The following is a 17,469-nucleotide window of genomic DNA, read 5'->3' on the forward strand; positions in this document are numbered from 1 at the left end:
CATGTTTCATTGCTACACCTCCCTCCCTTGTCTGGAGCTGGAAAATCCGGGAAGGGGGGGGGGGGGGGGGGGATTCTGGGCGTAGGGGAAGGACTGTTGACAATCTGGGAGTGGAGGGAGGGGTGTTGACTATTTTGGAGTACGGGGAAGGGGTTAACTATATGGGAGTAGGGGGAGGGGGTGTTAAAAATACACTGGGATAAACACATTCCAGTGCTCAAGACAGGAACAACGCTTTTGTATAATTATCATCTGTCTCAACTGAGAACTTATTTACTTCCAACGAGACCGCGTAAAAAAGCAACAGAGTAGATAATTTGCCTGCAAATTGATAGAAAATTGGTCAGGGGTGTAAAAATGCTCTCACCCACGCTAAAAAAACAATGCCCGTTTGTCCGATTCCATGAGCTTTCAATGAGGCATAATTGTTTGTTTTCTACGAGCCGTACATACCACAACAAAGGAGTGATCCGTTCTTCCGGCTGTTTAAAAAGATCTTCAAACTCAATCAATAGCACTCGTGCAAAATGCGCTAAAGTCGGATGATCGGGACCCTTGGTTTGCCGGTTCGTCATTATTTGCTCAAAATAGTAACGAATCAAACTGAACGAGTAACAGAGATTCACGCTTCGTAAACAATCGCCATTTTGTAATTTTAAAAACATTTTACATATCATGCATAACACCTGAGCTTGTCACAGAAGGCGTTATATTTTGGGATCTGTTTTTCATGCGGGAATTTTGCCTCTTGCAAGGAAGCTATTTGTAGGCCTTTAAACCAACTAACAGAGCTTTCTATCAATTTACAACCAAGCGCGCGCTGTAATGTACCTTCCCTTGGTAAACTAAACAACAGAGCATTTTCTAGCTGAACAATAAAGAACGACAAATGGGTCCCTGAAACGGATATGTAAAAAACGCACTTTCACTAGCATTCCACACTTGTTGTGTGACTTGGTTCTGCAAAGGACGGTTTTCAAGATTGTGGCTTTGTAATCAGGTATGCAGAGTTTAGTTTAGTAGCAAAATGAAATGTCACTCAGTTGGCTTAGAGTAAGATCAAAATCACCAATTTAGTATCAAAAGAAGCTGGGATTTTTTATTTTCTTTCTAATATCTTGTTCACAATTAGTGGCAACTGATCCGATGAGATGTGAACTAAAATGTTTTGAATAGCTATAATTTTGACCTGTTCTTCAACTTAGTTAACAACTTACGTCAGTGTAATCCCTTGATAGAAAAGAGGATTGGTTTTTTTTACTCTTTTCCCTGGAAATTCAAAAGAAATCGCCGGATTAACAAGGAAAACCTCGACAAATTCGAAATATTGTTCTTCAATAGCTACTTGTTATTCAATTGTGGTATTGAAAAAGAGGCGCATTCACAAAATTTTACAGGCAACAAACGTTTAACTTGTACGTAAAGAAGATGGGAAAATAAACTGAAAGAAGATTGTAACACCACGAGGCTGTTATTAAAAGGCTTCTAAATGGTCGAGTTTAGCGGGCTTTCAGCGAATTATTTCGGCATTTAAAGTCGACAAAACAAGGTCAACAAGGTTCTCAAACAAGGCTGTTTCTAAAACTTCGTCCTCCATGTCCTTTTTTCTGGTAAAAATTCGTAAACTGAATATATCGAGTTGTCATAGTTAACTACCGTTTCTTTCTCTCCTTGAATCGGAGCCAAAAGATTTTCATTTTGTCGACGATTTGCCCGATTTCCTTTTTACAACACATTTCTAAACGTATTATTTTATGCGTGATTACTAAGTAAGGTAGCGGGGAAGAACAGATTGCAGAGGCATGTACAATTAAAAATGTTGCTTGCCTGCTCTAGCATACATGTACAGTAGAATTGCACCTTTCAAAAGCTCTATTTTCACTCGACCATTTTCAGTTGCAGCTGCATTGTTTTGTGGGTCTGGGAGCATTGTCATATTGTTCGTTCTTTTGTCCTCTCGACCAACCATGGCATGAATATACATGAAGTAAGGTCAAGAGTCCGGGTCGAATCCTTCGTTTCTGATTTCATGTGTTTTGTAATCTGCAGCTACAATCTTGTGCAGAATAGGAAAAAAATTACCCCCCCCCCTCCCCCCCACGCCTCCCTCTCCCCAAAATTCACGCGCAAAGCAAAACGCGCCAATTGTGGAAAGGGTTGATTTGTTCACTGACTAGCTCGCACCTCACATATTTTTTGTTGGTTTGTTTCATGTCCTTGATTGCATTATTGATACTTGAATAGTGCAAAAAACACATGAGGGTTTCATCTTTTGCGAAGGCTGAGGCCCGTGAAATATAGGACTTGTGCATTATAAACGTCCGTTTTGATATTGATGCAGCTTTATTTCACACTTCATTGCTGTTTTTCTTGCGAATGCTTCGACTTCAAATCACACGATTTCAGCCAGATCGTTGCACATTTTCTGCGTCAGGTTTTCGGAGTTTTCGAATCCCCTGGCGATATCGCGGCGATTAAACCACGCTGAAAACGCCGCTAGTTTACACGTAAGATTTCGTCGCGAGCTTCGAGCGCGACAAAAGTGCGACAAATATGGCATTAACAATTGCACGTGACTGATATTAATTAATTCAACGTTCTGCGGTGTAGAACAAATATAAAGAATAATGTCCTCTGTGATCAACTGTTTGCTGAAAGCACGAATGCACATCCACAATGTAGGTAATGTAGATTTGAAGTGCTTTGTTATGGACTCAATTATGTTACAACCCTTTATTAAACAGCACAAGACTACGTTATGCAATCGAGTGGTCAAGTGGCGTATTTTGACCTTGTATATAGCATGAAAAATAAAAGCGTTAAAAATGTATTAATCATGTACAGAGCGCATGGAGACAAATGCGTCGTATTTTCGGTTACGCCTCAGTTGTTTTTCGAGATAAAAAGCGCTCAATTTTTTGTTAAAATGATTTGTGAAATATCAGAGTTGTTTCAAAAGGTATTATTTTTCAACGCATATTTAAAAAAAAAAATCAGTGGCCCTGAATCAAGTTGCTCTTGATCGAAAATAATTTTCTCTTCAATAATTTGTCATTACTGCGTAGACCGTGTGACACCTACGGCATTTGAAATCCGGCAAATGTCTTCCATTTTATAATTTAGCATGTGTTTAAAAATAAAAAAAATGTATCCTTTGTTACTAGTTTCAAAACGTAATTTTAATTGGCTGTTTAGCGAAGAGTACATAAACTGCACACCGCACGAATGAAGCTACAATAACCACACCTATTCTCGCTTTTGTCATCAGTGTTGAGAGAGAAAGTGAGACTTTTCTCAGGAAATAATTTTCATTGTAAATGCTGCCGCATCTCTGTACGCTCGTTAATAATGTTTTCGAGTTGGCGAGACGCTTGTTTTGAGATTTAGGAAACAAAAGATTTTGTGACACTTGAGTGGCGACCGACAAACACGGATTTACATTTCATCACGACCTCGGACTGGCGCGTTGAATTGTTTCAGCGAGCAGAGTTATAAACCGTATGCAAATTACCGCGTCGTTTTAAACTCGTCAGAATGGGGCTTTTCCCATCGAAATCCAAACCCAGCCAGCAACAAGCCTCGAATCCTACGAACGCTGCAACTCCTGCTTCGAGCGAACCAGCGAACGACAACCAGCCGCCCGCAACTGAAAACCAACAAGTTAAGCAACCAGAGCAACAGCCTGAAGTCCCTCAGTCCGCTCAGTAAGTTAAGCTTATAAGTTGTTGTCTTTTCGTGATCTTTTTTCGAGCTGTTTTAATCGTTGAAACTTGATGGATACAGTCAAATTACCTTTGGTGAGATAAGAAATCGAGAAAAAACGGAAAACGCAGAGCATAGCCGTTAAAAGCACTCCAAAGCAATGCAAATTTAGCGTTGGCCGCCACTGCAGTTTCCGCGCTCGTGCATTTAGTCAGACTGTCGTAATTGCATTTTTATAAAGGCAAAAAAATCGCAAACATGGCAAATTATTACTTACTGGATTTTGTGTTTTGCGATAAGACGATTTATAGCTTGCAAATAATTATTAAAAGCTTCATAAGATTTTGTAACTGATTTCAAAAGCTGCCAAAAAAGCTGCTAAAAAAGTTCATGGGAAGTGTTCGTTGCGAGCGATAACCTTGTAAGTAACACTCGCGGTCGCGTGAATTCTGCCGTCACTTTATACTCAGCTCATGGTGGCTTTTTAATCGCTGAAGTTCTGCGAAAGGTTTTGTTCACCGAGTTAGCTAGAGGTTTCTAAGTCTTGATGGCTAAATTTTGGGGGTACATTCTTAGGCAAACGGTGTGACAAAATTTTATTTCTGTATTGTACACTCTCTGTATTTTGATCGTCGCTATGGAGTTCATGTCACGTCGGCTTGGTAACCGGCTTTTGTGTAGAAAACAAATCTGTCCGGATTTAGAAAATACGAGGCTCTGTGTAAATGTTTATATTGGTTTTGGCGAAAGTTGCATTTAAGAACTCCGTAAAAACTTGAACTTGACTGGCGGACAATTGATACAACAAGATCAACACCGTTCTCTGTCAGTTATTATAATTAAAATTTCCCCTCTTCACGACGGCGTAATTCTTTTGTTTATAATTTGTTTTTTTTGGTAATCCGTCCATATACGGCGAAGATTCGATAAAATTATCGCAGCGATATTTCGGACGAGTTTCATTTGGGACAAGAAAAAAATTGTCCACAAATTAATCAGAATGAAAGTTTTGGTGGTCTGAAATTTCTTCTAAAAAAATTGTGTACATTGCTCTATAGAAACAGGTAGAACAAAATTTTCAATTTCATTTTTTTTTTGTAACCAACTGGTACATACGTAACGTGGGAGAAAAATTTTATGGAGCAGACGCCAGAAAATGATTTTTTTTCTTATTATTATTCCAGCATATTTCGTGCAGTGTACTCATACTATTGAACGCCGGACATAAACATGTGACAAATGTTCCTGCACCGTAGATCAGTGTTAGTCTTATCAGATTCTTTACCACAAGTGACTGTCTGCTAAGGAACTTTCTTTTAATAAGCAGCGTGAAATTTTGCAATGTCAATGCATTGTTTGCACCATGCCACCCTCCCCTGGCCTGCGAACAGGCTTCCCAGGCGCGCACAGATGGCGGAAGCACCGTTCTGCTCTTCCACCGTCTAAGCGCGCCGTGAAGCCTGTTTGCAGGCTACCCTCCACCAGTTCGTAGCCTGCGTAGCTGGCGGTATTGTAGGCGCGCGCGAAATAAAGTTTTGGCGGTGGAGCCGCTTGAAGCGAGCGGCTAAGCCGCGAGGAGAATTAAAGTAATTAAAGAAATTAAAGTAGTTCAATTTGCTTGAATTTTCCGTTATTATAAATCAGAACTCCGTGAAAGGTTGGTTCCCAACACTAGCCTTTAATACTGGAGGCGTCACGAACCAAAGAGCGGACTGCAAATGCGCTGCTTTGGGGAGGGATCAGATTGCGTGACGATCCCAAATACATGTCAGTTATCCTATTAGCATTTCTGAATACCACCGCTGTACAGTCTAGTGAAGGCCAAAAGCCCACGAGCTTTTAAATCTCTCTATAATTTCCGGTGACGTGTTCAGAACAGTTTTGGGTTTTTAAACTCGCCTTAAGGTAAGCTTTACGCTAAGATAATCATTGAAGATAACTTTATTGTAACGTAAATTTACTTAATGTTCAGTTCATCCTCTCGAACGCATCCGAGGGCATCTGCAGGGCAGTCGCTTATTAAAACCGACGCTTGTCGAGGACGCGGAAGACACTCGAGCAAGCATAACTTGTTATCCAGGTGTTTTGAAATGGTTAAAAATTTATACACCTGAAACTCCCCAGGGCGATGAAAATTGTGCGCCAGTTTACAGCGATCATCTTCAGAGGAGATATTTAGTGGTAAAATCCTCCATTTCCGGCGAAAATAGTTCAAACAGAGCAGAAAATTTGCTTGGGGAAAATACCACAATTCGATGTTGAATAATTTCCATAATATCTGAAATCTGGAGAAACTGTCGACTTAAAATATCAGGTTCACGATTATTCTGTTCAAATCTGGAGGACGTATTTAGGCTGAAAAATTAAAAAAGCACGATTGCGCACCTAATCTTACAGCTCAGTTGCTTCCCTCGAATTAAAATAGAAAAAGTTTTGTCACAGTTAAATTAAAAATTCATAGGTGTTCAATTGTCGCATATGAATAATAATACTGGGATTTTCGACCACGAAATCTGTTTTTCTTTTCCCTATATAAACCCTGCTGTGCATATTTCGAGCCATATTCATACCAGCCGCGTTTCAAAATGGCGGATGCCGGCGAAAAGGTCTTTTCGTTGACAGGGGTCAAAGCTTCTCGAGACGTCATACTATGGCATCAGAATGGCTGATCATATTATTCAGATCATAGACTGGTAACAGGCACTTCTCTTTGCACACCGATTGAATATTACCAAATTCGAGTTGAAAATGCTCGCAAAAGGACATAACTGAATTATGCCCATCCAGGTGAGCGGTGCTACTTAATTTGGGAAAGGAAAATAAACAAGACAGTCAAAGCTTAATGCGGCTGAAAGTCAGAAAAACTCAGTCTTTTACTTTTTGTAAAACGCGCTTTTGTTTTCTGGGATTAAACCTATTTTTATGTGTAGGGAGCACTCAACGAGAATATACCAGCAAATAAAATTTCGTTTTGTTTTCATGCATTTAAACGGGGTGTTTGTCTTGCTGAGAAAATTTGATCTGTGTGGATTCTTTACTCGAAACTTTTAATAAATGGATCCCGAATTCACGGGTTATGGAAATCCTAGTTAGTCTTATTTCAATGTATTAACGAAATCTTCCGACCCATCGAAAACAAAAGAATTTAATTTTCCCAAGTAACTGACGCTTCAGGTGACAAGGCGCCAAAAAAGCCTAGCTTTCTACATGACCAAATCCAATTTTCCAAGGTGATTTAGCCCTTCCGAACAGATATTGATCGAAATCAACCGTTTAGTGCTCTTGTGTATGCCTCCAGTCGACAATTCAGGCAACACAAAATATCGGAAGGTTGTACCCTTGCATTGTCACGCGATCCTTCCTCTACAACAATTTCGCCCAAACTTTCCACATTTTAGAATATTTCGTCAAGGAAATAGACAACTTTAAAACGAAAAAGTTCAGTCAGTCTTGTCGTTTTACCCACCAATACGGCAATTTTTGGACACGTTGCAAATGTCGCCGACCCCTTTGCGCAAACATGCTATTACATAAACATCATTGCGCTGCACTTGTCGGGTAAGCATGCGTGAAGAACAAGGTCAGCATTATCGATATTTGCGAAAGAGCCCAGAATGATTACCGTCTTGATGCGAGGAAGGATAGAAAAGATCAAGCTTTCTCGGTGTAAAGTTGTTAATTCACTATCGACATATTCTAATGTAATGCAATCTAGGATGAATAGAAAATGGTTTCTTCCAAAAGCTAAAGCTGAGTTTATGAGCAGAGGTGAATCGCGTGATGGTACAAGTGTCAATCCTTCGGGTCTCTTAATGTTTTCTATGTTGGTTGGAAGCATGAAGTACAAATGGAATCAAATATTTTGGCACTTCCATTTCCATCAATGAACTAGCCTTTATTGATATAAAGCAGAAAATTTCTTGTCCTTATTTTAAGTAGCGCTCGTTAAATTCGATTGCCAGTAATGTTTGTACTTTACAACGCCACAACTGCACTCAAGCAAGCTTCGCAAACCTCGCATGTCAGCAAACAATGTAAATATATGTCCTCCTATAAGACCTCGTGGTTCCATAATTTTTCGTCCTGCTCGGGTCACAGGAAGGACATTTACGTTCTTTTTTTTTTTTAGTGAAAATAAGTTTTATGCCCCAAGTGGTAGTACCTTTCTCTCTTTCTTGGTAAAAGAGAGTTTACGAGCCTGGCAAGTTTGTTACGCCGCAGCATTAGAGTATGTTTAATGAACACATACTGAACCGTGTCATTAGTTCGAGACATTGAAAAATACTCTTTATTTGGTGTAACTCGGTTTTTTTCTTGTCTGTATAAGCATATACCAAGTCACGATGTAATTCGCATGATAGAACGACAATATTATCCACTTGGTACAGAAAAAGAACACAATGACTTGACAATGGAAAAACATGAGAGACTTCAGACAGTAGGATAAAATGGACTTGACAATAGAAGAACACAATTGACTAGATGATAGACAATATGCTCGATGATAGATTATAACATACCGCGCGCGCATCCTAATCTAATTTCTATTGGCGTCATCATGGTACATTTCTCAACATACGCACGGCCGTGCGTACATCCGATGACGTGTGCAAGTCAGGTGAAGGAAGCATGCGCGCGCTATGTTATAAAAAACTTTTTACAGAGAGACAACGCCATAAAAAATGTATATTTATAAGAGCTTGTCGAAGTTAATGAAACGTTAAGATTAAACCGATATGAGAAACTACTTTCCCCTTTTTTTTCAGAGAATTTTGTAATTTATCAGGAACAAAACCTGTTTTCCAGGAATCGTTTACTTTATTTTCACTATGTTATAAAAGAATTGGTTCATGCTTTTAGCTGTGCGTATATCGAGTTATGGATGCACTTGGGAAGTTTGGAGAGCTCTCAAGAAGCTAGAGTTGCTCTCGGCTACGCCTCGAGCAACTCTTACGCTTCTCTCGTGCTCTCCAAACTTCCCGCGTGCATCCATAACTCGATATACGCACGCTAAGCATGAACCAATTCTTAAGTAACTCGAGAGATTGGACGGCAGAGCTACGAATAGAACAACGAAACAGACGTGCTAATAGCATAAAATGGACTTGACAATAGAAGAACACAGTCGACGTGGTGATAGGCAGAATATGCTTGATGATAGAGTAACACGATAGATTTGACAATAGAGCAACAAATCGAACAACGAAACAGACGTGATAATAGAACAGCACAATAGACTTTCCAGATGGAGCAACACCCACTGTTAGCGTCATTGATGTCTTATGTGATCGATTTCTAGATCCTCCGACGACATGCCGTTACCAAAGGAACTTTCAAGCCCGGATTGCAACCCTAAGATGCTTCTAAAGAAGTTCCTCACTCAGGATGTGTATAACGCTTTGAGGGACAAAAAGACAAAAAGTGGTTTCACTCTCGCAAACCTGATCAACTCTGGATTGGTGAACCTGGACTCATCAAACGGTGTCTACGCCGGCGATGAGGAGAGCTACACTCTTTTTGGACCATTGCTGAACCCCATCATTGAAGAGTACCATACCCCGTACAAGTTGGCTGATGGCCACACCCCTGACATGAACCCAGAGAAGGTGGACGCACCAGACCTGGACCCTGAAGGACGATTCATTCGTTCGACTCGCATACGCGTCGCTCGCAATCTTCAGGGTTACAACCTGACCCCCAACATGTCCAAACAGGAAAGGATCGAGCTTGAAAAGAAGATTGTCGGAGTGTTGAATTCGCTGACTGGAGATCTCGCAGGGAAGTACTACCCTCTCAGTGGAATGGATGAGCAGACACGGCAGCAGCTTGTAAATGATCACTTCTTGTTTAAGAAGGGTGACCGCTTTCTGGAGGCAGCCGGTGTAAACAAGGAATGGCCTGAGGGACGAGGTATCTTCCATAACGTCAACAAGACGTTCTTGGTTTGGGTGAACGAGGAAGACCAGCTGCGGATCATCAGCATGGAGATGGGAAGCGACATCCTGTCTGTGTTTAAACGCCTTTGTGATGCAGTGAATGAGATAGACAAACAGCTGGGATTTCAGCATACCAAAGCGCATGGATATCTCTCATCCTGCCCTACAAATCTGGGAACTGGAATGCGAGCTAGTGTGCACGTGAAAATACCGCGCGCTGCCGAGCATCCAGACTTTAAAAAGATCTGTGATGAATATCACATCCAGGTATGAATCATTGTAGTTTGCGAGCCAAGTGCGAATCATTTATTTGTTTTTCCGAGACCTATCATTCCAGTGAAATTGAGTTTCCAAATAAGCTATGAAAGGTTGCGCTGTTTCAATTAACCCTTTCCTTACCAAGTTTTTTCGCACATTTTTCGAAAACGGTAAAGAAAAACCCAGCTTGCTAATGTAATATACCGTTTAAAAGGTCTTGGTGAGTGTAATTCATTTCTGAAATCAAGATAACTGAAGGAAGTCAGCTGTAGCTTATTTTGCAGCTTTTGATGCATAGAACACTCTGAGATATGTGAGAGTCTGTAAATGCATTAAATGAAAATATTCAACAAATCATAGGGGTGGTAAACCACATCATAGATACCAGAGGGTATCATTTTTGCTTTTGAAATGCAAAGATCTTTCCAAGCCCAATTTGCTGACAAAATTTCACTGTAATTGAGCAAATACTGACCAAGTTATGAATTCATGACCCACTATAGTGGGTCTCGGTAGGGAAAGGGTTAAGCGTTGGCATTTTACTACCTACCCTTCATTGGGGATTGCAGCGGCGCGGTGGAGATTGGCCAGGGTGACGACATTTCAACAAGGGTTCGGTGGTTTGAGTCCTGATACCCGAGATTCTTTACGAAGACGCTTTCTTTAACCCAACTATCAGTTAAAATACAAAATGCTACCGAAAAATAAAATGCTTCCAGCGCTCAATCGACTGGTTAATTTTTTCTTGCGACATCCTAAATTCATGTTTTAGGCAACTGCGAGACTCATCGTGCTTGTTCTCCCCCTCCTCATGCTTCATTTCTCTTTGTTGTTAGCTTTGCTCAAGAATTTTAAATCACGCCTTTGTCTTGTAGCCTCGTGGAATCCATGGCGAGCACTCGGAATCTACGGGGGAGGATTTCGGAGTCTATGATATCAGTAACCGCAGGCGTTTGGGTCTTTCCGAGGTACAATGTGTGCAGGACATGTACAATGGAGTCAAGAAACTTTTGGAGATCGAAAGAGCCGCCATTGCGTACGTATTGTTCGTCTTTTTTTGCCCCTGTCCCATAGTACCCTCGAGCTATTTTGCGAGTTGCGTGAGGATGGAGCATGCAACTTTCTGAAATGGCATCCAGCAGTCGTTGGCCGGTTTCTGAATATTGATCAATCTTTTTCAGAATGGTTGTCCATTTTTGTAAATGGGAGGGTTCGATTCCCTCAGTAAGCCATTTTAGAAATGGTTGGCCTTTTTTGGACTTCTTGCAGACATGGTTGACATTTGTTAGTTTTGTCATTACCATCTGACGTAAAGCAAAAAGAAAGAAACATGCCCAAGAACACAATAGCAAACAAACTATATGGTTCCAGAGCACTAAGAAACAACTGTGTTTTCGGGTAATCAACATAACACATTTAGATCGTAATTAACGCGCGTTCTAGGTCATCAACTCTCCACAGCACAAGTGCAACTAATGCCAAGGAGAAACGTGCCTAACCCAAACCTTGCCCTTTGTTATTACGACATTAACGGCTTTTTTCCTTCCTTCCAGCGAAGAAGAGGCCAAGTTTCCAGAAGCAATCAAAGGGCCTGAGGTGAAATCTCTCTTGAAGAAGTACCTGACAGAAGACCTTTTTAACGAGCTCAAGGACAAGAAGACAGCCAGGGGGTTCACTCTTTGGGACCAGATCAACTCCGGTGTCGTGAACCTTGACTCATCAACTGGCGTGTACGCTTCTGAAGAAGAGGCTTACACCTTGTTTGGAAAAATGTTTGACCAGATCATTGAGGATTACCACTCACCCTACAAACTGGCTGATAAGCATACCTCCGACATGGATCCTGCTAAGGTCGACGCGCCCAACTTGGATCCTGAGGGTGCGTTTATTAGGTCCACTCGCATCCGCGTGGCAAGAAACCTCAAGGGTCATGGCCTGCCGCCAAGTCTTTGTAACAAAGAGAGAACTGAAGTGGAGAAAAAGGTAACACTGATTCGATGATTTGATAGGTGGTCCTTGTTAGCTATCTACACAATAGATCAACTGAAGTGATCCCAGTTGGCTTGATAGCAATACATTAAGAAGAGTTTGGCTTATTTCCGCGACTTACCGACACTCGAAAGCAAGCAAATATTACAGTTGATTACTGGGAATCGATGCGTGGATCGAAAACTAGCAACGGGCCGTGCTAGCGCGGGAAGCGGGGGAGAAACTCGGCGGAACAAATTATTGTAGCTTGACAGCCGGCACTCATTACAAATTGCTATTCTGCATCTCAATGAGTGGTAACGAGAGAGATCTTTCCTAGTTTGAGGAAGGGAACGATTTCCTAACGTGACAGTTAAACCGCCCTGAAGCCTGACTTTTTCGGGTTGTGTTCACAGTAGTTAGAGCTGCTGACAACAAGTGCGTGCGAAGGTCCTTCACTCATTGCCTGCGTTACCCGCAGTTTACGTAGTGTTTGAAACACGAGCAGCAGTGTTTATCGGGATTTAAAACCACGAGGCGCAGCCGAGTGGTTTTCGTCCCGATAAAACAGGTGCTGCAAGTTTTTTGAACGGCTTCAAAAACATTCCTAAAAAAGCGTGTGTCATAAAGAGAGTTCATAACAATGATGCTTTTGTGAATGTTGGAAATTAGCATACGAGAAAAACATTATACACCGCATACTAATAAGGAGGAGGTTTTGTCGGGTGTTAAAACCTCTGCACGTGATGTTTTATCGACCATTTAATAGGTCAACGGACTTATGAATTAATTGAAATGCACTGTAACCTTCAAATTCTCTACCATTTCATTTGATTTCAGATTGTTGGTGTTCTTTCGTCATTGACCGGCGATCTGGCTGGCAATTATTATCCACTGTCCGGTATGAGCGAGGAGACACGGAAGCAGCTTGTGGAGGATCACTTCCTGTTTAAGAAGGGAGACCGTTTCTTGGAGGCTGCGGGGATAAACAAGATGTGGCCTCAAGGACGAGGCATCTACCACAACGCCAACAAAACCTTCCTTGTGTGGGTGAACGAGGAAGATCAGCTTAGAATCATAAGCATGGAGAAAGGTATACCTACAAAATAAACTTATTTGTTAATACCCCTAACAGAGCAAGTAGAAAAATGCGCAGAATTTGCGATTTTAGATAGACAAGAAACACCCCATTACAGTACTCTTCAGTAGCTCTCGTTTAATTCACCGCGCTTTGGGATGTCATGTACAGACTTGGCAGATATGTGGTGCTAGCACCACCGGGAGATGTTGCTCAAGAGCTTACCTTGGAATTATTGCACTTCGGGGTTGTATGCGCCGACACAAAAGCCAGACCTACCTTAAGTAGTGTAATAAGCACAACCATATGAAGGAATAATGCCTAGCTTAGTGGCTTTCACTTTGAATGATCAAGCTCTGGGAAATTCGTCCATTTTTATGAAAATGTACCTTTAATTCCCTACTAAAGGAAGCGACATTGGGTCCGTGTTCAATCGGCTGTGCCTGGCTGTCAACGAATTGGACAAACAACTTGGATTCCAGCAAGATGAGTCTCGAGGTTACCTCTCATCCTGCCCTACAAATCTGGGAACTGGAATGCGAGCTAGTGTGCACGTAAAAATCCCGCACGCTTCTGAGCATCCAGACTTCAAGACGATCTGTGATGAATATCATATCCAGGTATGAATCGTTTAATGTTTAAAGGGCAGTGTCACCTATTTGTAGTGTTACTTTGAATGGCAAAAAATCGTATTTAAATTGATGCAATCGTTAAAATAATGGTTTAGTTTTGTTAGCAATAACCTTACTAGTTCACAGAAACTAGTATTGATTATGTTTGTTTGTGGATGGCTAGGATGGAAATGGATTGCAACTTGAAAAAATTGGCCAATTTTTTCAAGTTCTTCCTCTGGTATTTCAAAGAAATCACTAAAAACTGATCACAGCTTGTTTTTCCTCGGACAAATCACCAAATGTCTTTCCTCCCAGTGCTCTAAGAGCAATTTGATATTAGAGAAAAGGTTCTTTGTCAAATGTTTGAGCAGTTTTAACTTTTAAGTAAATATCACTCAGTCTTGCATTGGGGTTCGTTTATGAAACGTTAATACTTTGATTACCCTCTACATTGATCTGAATTTCATGTCCAAATATTTTATATTTTTTTTACTCTTTCAGTCTGAAGTATTGCAAAAATGTTGGGAACCAGGAAAAAGTTCGTTTTCATTTTGAAGACCTTTGAGCACTGGAAATTTCTGCTCAATGGCTTTCGTTTACAGACCCAAATGTTAGAACTTTTTTTAAGGCACAATAAACACGTGACATCTCTCCAAATTACTTTCGTTTTCTAATCCTGTGCTTTCCGAAAGCAGAAATACCCCGATTCGTACATACCAGCTTGATTTTGTCTCGTTCCTCGTATCAACGAAGACACGAACTCGGCTTATATTCAGTATTCAACTAAACCCCCAAGGTATGGTCAATAACAATCATATCTTCTTTGTCTCCATCCTTTGTTGTTGTTGCTGATGAGGCACGTAAGGGTGGCGCAGTGGTTAGACTGGTTAGCGCGTTAGACTTTCGATCCAAAGATAGGAAGGTCTATGGTTCAGGGCTATGCTGGTTTCTTTTTTGCGATATTAGTGAGCTTACGCAACAGGACGGCTGAGGGAAGGGGACGGTGAAATATCGTTGTGTGACCAACATGACATCTTAGTACCTTCACACTTTTAGGCGATTTTGGGCTAACACTAGTGTTCTCTCATCTGTGACAACCTGGAAACCACGAGCGGTAGGAATGTTACAATCTGGAGTCATGAATACTCGGCCGTCACGTTGGTCACACAAGCACAATTTGCTATCCCACCACATCAGCCGTCCCGTTGTGAAACTCGCTATTGCTTCCTCAGACAGGAAACTTTACTCCACATTCCCTCTTTCTGCCATGTGTATATAAGAGGGTACCGGAGACCCTTCCAAGGGGTAGTAGAAATGGTCCGTTGCTTAACAGTAATGCTGCAGAAACCGGGTTGAGTTCTGTCCCCGCGGGCCACTTGCACCCGATGTGTGACGTTACTTTCTTTACCTTACCTGTTTTTTGTTTGTTTGTTTGTTTGTTTTTTTCAGGCTCGAGGAATCCATGGCGAACACTCAGTGTCCACAGGTGACGATGCTGGAGTGTTTGATATCAGTAACCGCAGGCGTTTGGGTCTTTCTGAGGTGCAGTGTGTTCAGGATATGTACAATGGAGTCAAGAAACTTTTGGAGATTGAAAAGGAAGCAATGGCCAAATAATGGAATTGAACTTAGACTTTTGACCCTGAAAATCTGATGTTATATCCGTTTGAGTTTGTTTCAGTGTGATTTCTTCTACAGAGTTTATCAAATTAGTAGAAAATAGTGTGTTTCAAAGCGAAAAGTAATTCAGCGTTTCTCCAAATTGATGATAAAAAGTTAAGCTGTTATCAAGTCATCTGATGCAGGCATGAAAACGAGGCGGAAGTTATTTCGCCTCTTTTTCGTGACCCTTTTTTGGCGAAACCGCTGAAAAGATAACTGATTTAAAAGTTTTTCATGTCGCTGATACCAACACGTATTGCATAGCATAATCCATAATTGATCTTTGGGAATTTCGTTGTTTCAAGTTAGCCCATTTCAGAGTCAAGGTTTTGTTTTGATAAATACGGTGTGGTATCAGTTTGTTGGAAAAGCTAGATACAGTATCATGAAACCTTCTGGTTAAATAAAGCGTGGTATTAAACTGTGGTTACTGTATAGTTAAAAATTGTGTTAATAGAAGTAGAAGCGCGTGTGAAAATCTTGGCGCTTATTAACGGCTACATAGTGTATCGGATTGTTGTGTTTATCAGCTTTCCGTGATTGCAGCTATAGAAAAATGTTACATTGTGTGAAAACAAATAAATGTCTGTAGAACGAGTCCAAAACTTACCTCGAAAAATCTCAAAAAAAAAAAAAAAAATTACGACAGCATTGTTTCAAATACTTCTTAGGGTATCACCACTTTAATCAGCCGTATTCGCTTACTGGTTCCCTACGGCTCGGATATCACAGCTCTTACAAACCAAATATATAAATAGAAGCGCGCGTGAAAATCTTGGCGCTTTTTAACGGCCACATAGTGTATCGGATTGTTGTGTTTATCAGCTTTCCGTGATTGCAGCTATAGAAAAATGTTACATTGTGTGACAACAAATAAATGTCTGTAGAACGAGTCCAAAACTTACCTTGAAAAATCTCAAAAAAAAAAAAACAAATTACGCCAGCATTGCTTCAAATACTTCTTAGGGTGTCACCACTTTAAGGTGGCCGAACACAGTTTTTTCAGTACACCGGTGTTAGTAAACATTATTTGAAAACTACGTACTTCTGAGTGCCCGAAATTAGCATGGTGCAAGATTAACTAAGAAGGAATAAATTTTGATTCTTCTTGTTGAACAAGGTGCCGTTGCCATGGCAACGAAGCAAGCTATTAACCGTCCACAAATAATGGTTTTTCTTAATTTTTAGGAAATGCAGTCGTTAGATTTTTTCCATATTTTGTATCCAGAAAAACCCACAAAATACTGACATAGTGACGCTGCTTTCATGTAATTTTACATGTAACAGACAGATCTCCCGTAAATGTTGGTTTTGCACTTTAATGTTTTTTGAAGATACCCTCTGTTAGATTTTGTTTTTGGTTTGTAGGCAAGTTACCCTTTTAGAAAACTACTGTTTTGTCAAATTTCACGAAATTCTAACGAGCAGTTCCTTAGAAAACAGTGCTTTTCCATTAAAATAACCAGTCTCAATTTTTTGCTCAAATGCGCATGCGTGGCTTTTAATTAGGGTTTCTCAGAAATATGAAAAGCATACAAAAAGGCTTAGCTCATTGTGAACTCACTTTCTTTGTTCGGCGATAAATGGAGAAGGATTCACACACGAGAAACTTAGTTATTTTAAGAGCAAAACTTACCTTTGTGATCCATTTGGTATAAAATCGAGGGATCGATAGTATTTGCTTACCACAACCCTAGTACGCGCTTAATAGCATCACTAACAGAATCTGTAAAGCGCGCGCAAACTGTGTTCGGCCACCTTAATCAGCCGTATTCGCTTACTGGCTCCCTGCGGCTCGGATATTACAGCTCTTACAAACCAAATATTTCACACTTCTGTTATTGGTCAAAATTCGTCAAGTGACTCGATATGCCCAATTAAAACTTGGTCACTTTCGCTGATATTTCCGCGAAAGTGATACTACCGTGTTTTTAATTTCAAAACTTCAATTACTTTATTGCAATGGAGGACTACTGATTTAAAGATGGGAAAGCGTTTGTTTGTTGCATTGTAACGCAAGAACACGAAATGTGCATCAACAGTTCTGTCGACCTGGCCCAAGTTGTTCAGAGTGGATTACTTTATCCAGCGGATAAAAAGGATTAGTTGGATAACGTTACCCACCCTTTGAACAACCTGGGCCCGCTTGGCCAACGAAGTCAGCATGAGAATGATGCTTTACTCAGTGAGTGACCCAGACAAACTCGTTTAAAGGAAATCCGAGTGCTCCTATCAGGAGTCGAACCTGAGA

The 17,469-nt window shown here is 40.7% G+C and overlaps 1 protein-coding gene across 4 annotated transcripts; it reads left to right on the forward strand.

Moving 5' to 3' along the window:
• The first annotated feature begins 868 nt into the window (after positions 1-868).
• On the forward strand, positions 869-15,644 carry LOC146486072 (arginine kinase-like). Of its 4 annotated transcripts, none has more exons than XM_085098192.1 (7): positions 869-1,000; positions 9,002-9,905; positions 10,772-10,932; positions 11,450-11,879; positions 12,705-12,957; positions 13,351-13,562; positions 15,006-15,644. In XM_085098192.1, exons 2-7 carry the CDS (start codon positions 9,015-9,017, stop codon positions 15,171-15,173), a joined length of 2,115 nt encoding a protein of 704 aa, XP_084954318.1. In that variant the 5' UTR covers positions 869-1,000; positions 9,002-9,014; the 3' UTR covers positions 15,174-15,644. The 4 variants fall into 4 exon arrangements, with proteins under 4 accessions (XP_084954318.1, XP_084954298.1, XP_084954304.1 ...); XM_085098172.1 differs by lacking the exon at positions 869-1,000 and adding an exon at positions 3,240-3,704; XM_085098178.1 differs by lacking the exon at positions 869-1,000 and adding an exon at positions 3,343-3,695.
• Positions 15,645-17,469: the final 1,825 nt, after the last annotated feature.

Source organism: Pavona decussata, unplaced genomic scaffold (assembly GCF_977016875.1).
Source record: "Pavona decussata unplaced genomic scaffold, jaPavDecu1.1 SCAFFOLD_21, whole genome shotgun sequence".
NCBI classification, from domain to species: domain Eukaryota; kingdom Metazoa; phylum Cnidaria; class Anthozoa; order Scleractinia; family Agariciidae; genus Pavona; species Pavona decussata.

What these genes read in the sequence shown, in the direction of transcription:
- LOC146486072 (XM_085098172.1), top strand. Translation starts at nt 3,535, where the DNA reads ATGGGGCTTTTCCCATCGAAATCCAAACCCAGCCAGCAACAAGCCTCG. An exon ending in GTGATGAATATCACATCCAG is followed by an intron (nt 9,906 to 10,771) that starts GTATGAATCATT and finishes TTTGTCTTGTAG; the next exon opens with CCTCGTGGAATCCATGGCGA. An exon ending in ATCGAAAGAGCCGCCATTGC is followed by an intron (nt 10,933 to 11,449) that starts GTACGTATTGTT and finishes CCTTCCTTCCAG; the next exon opens with CGAAGAAGAGGCCAAGTTTC.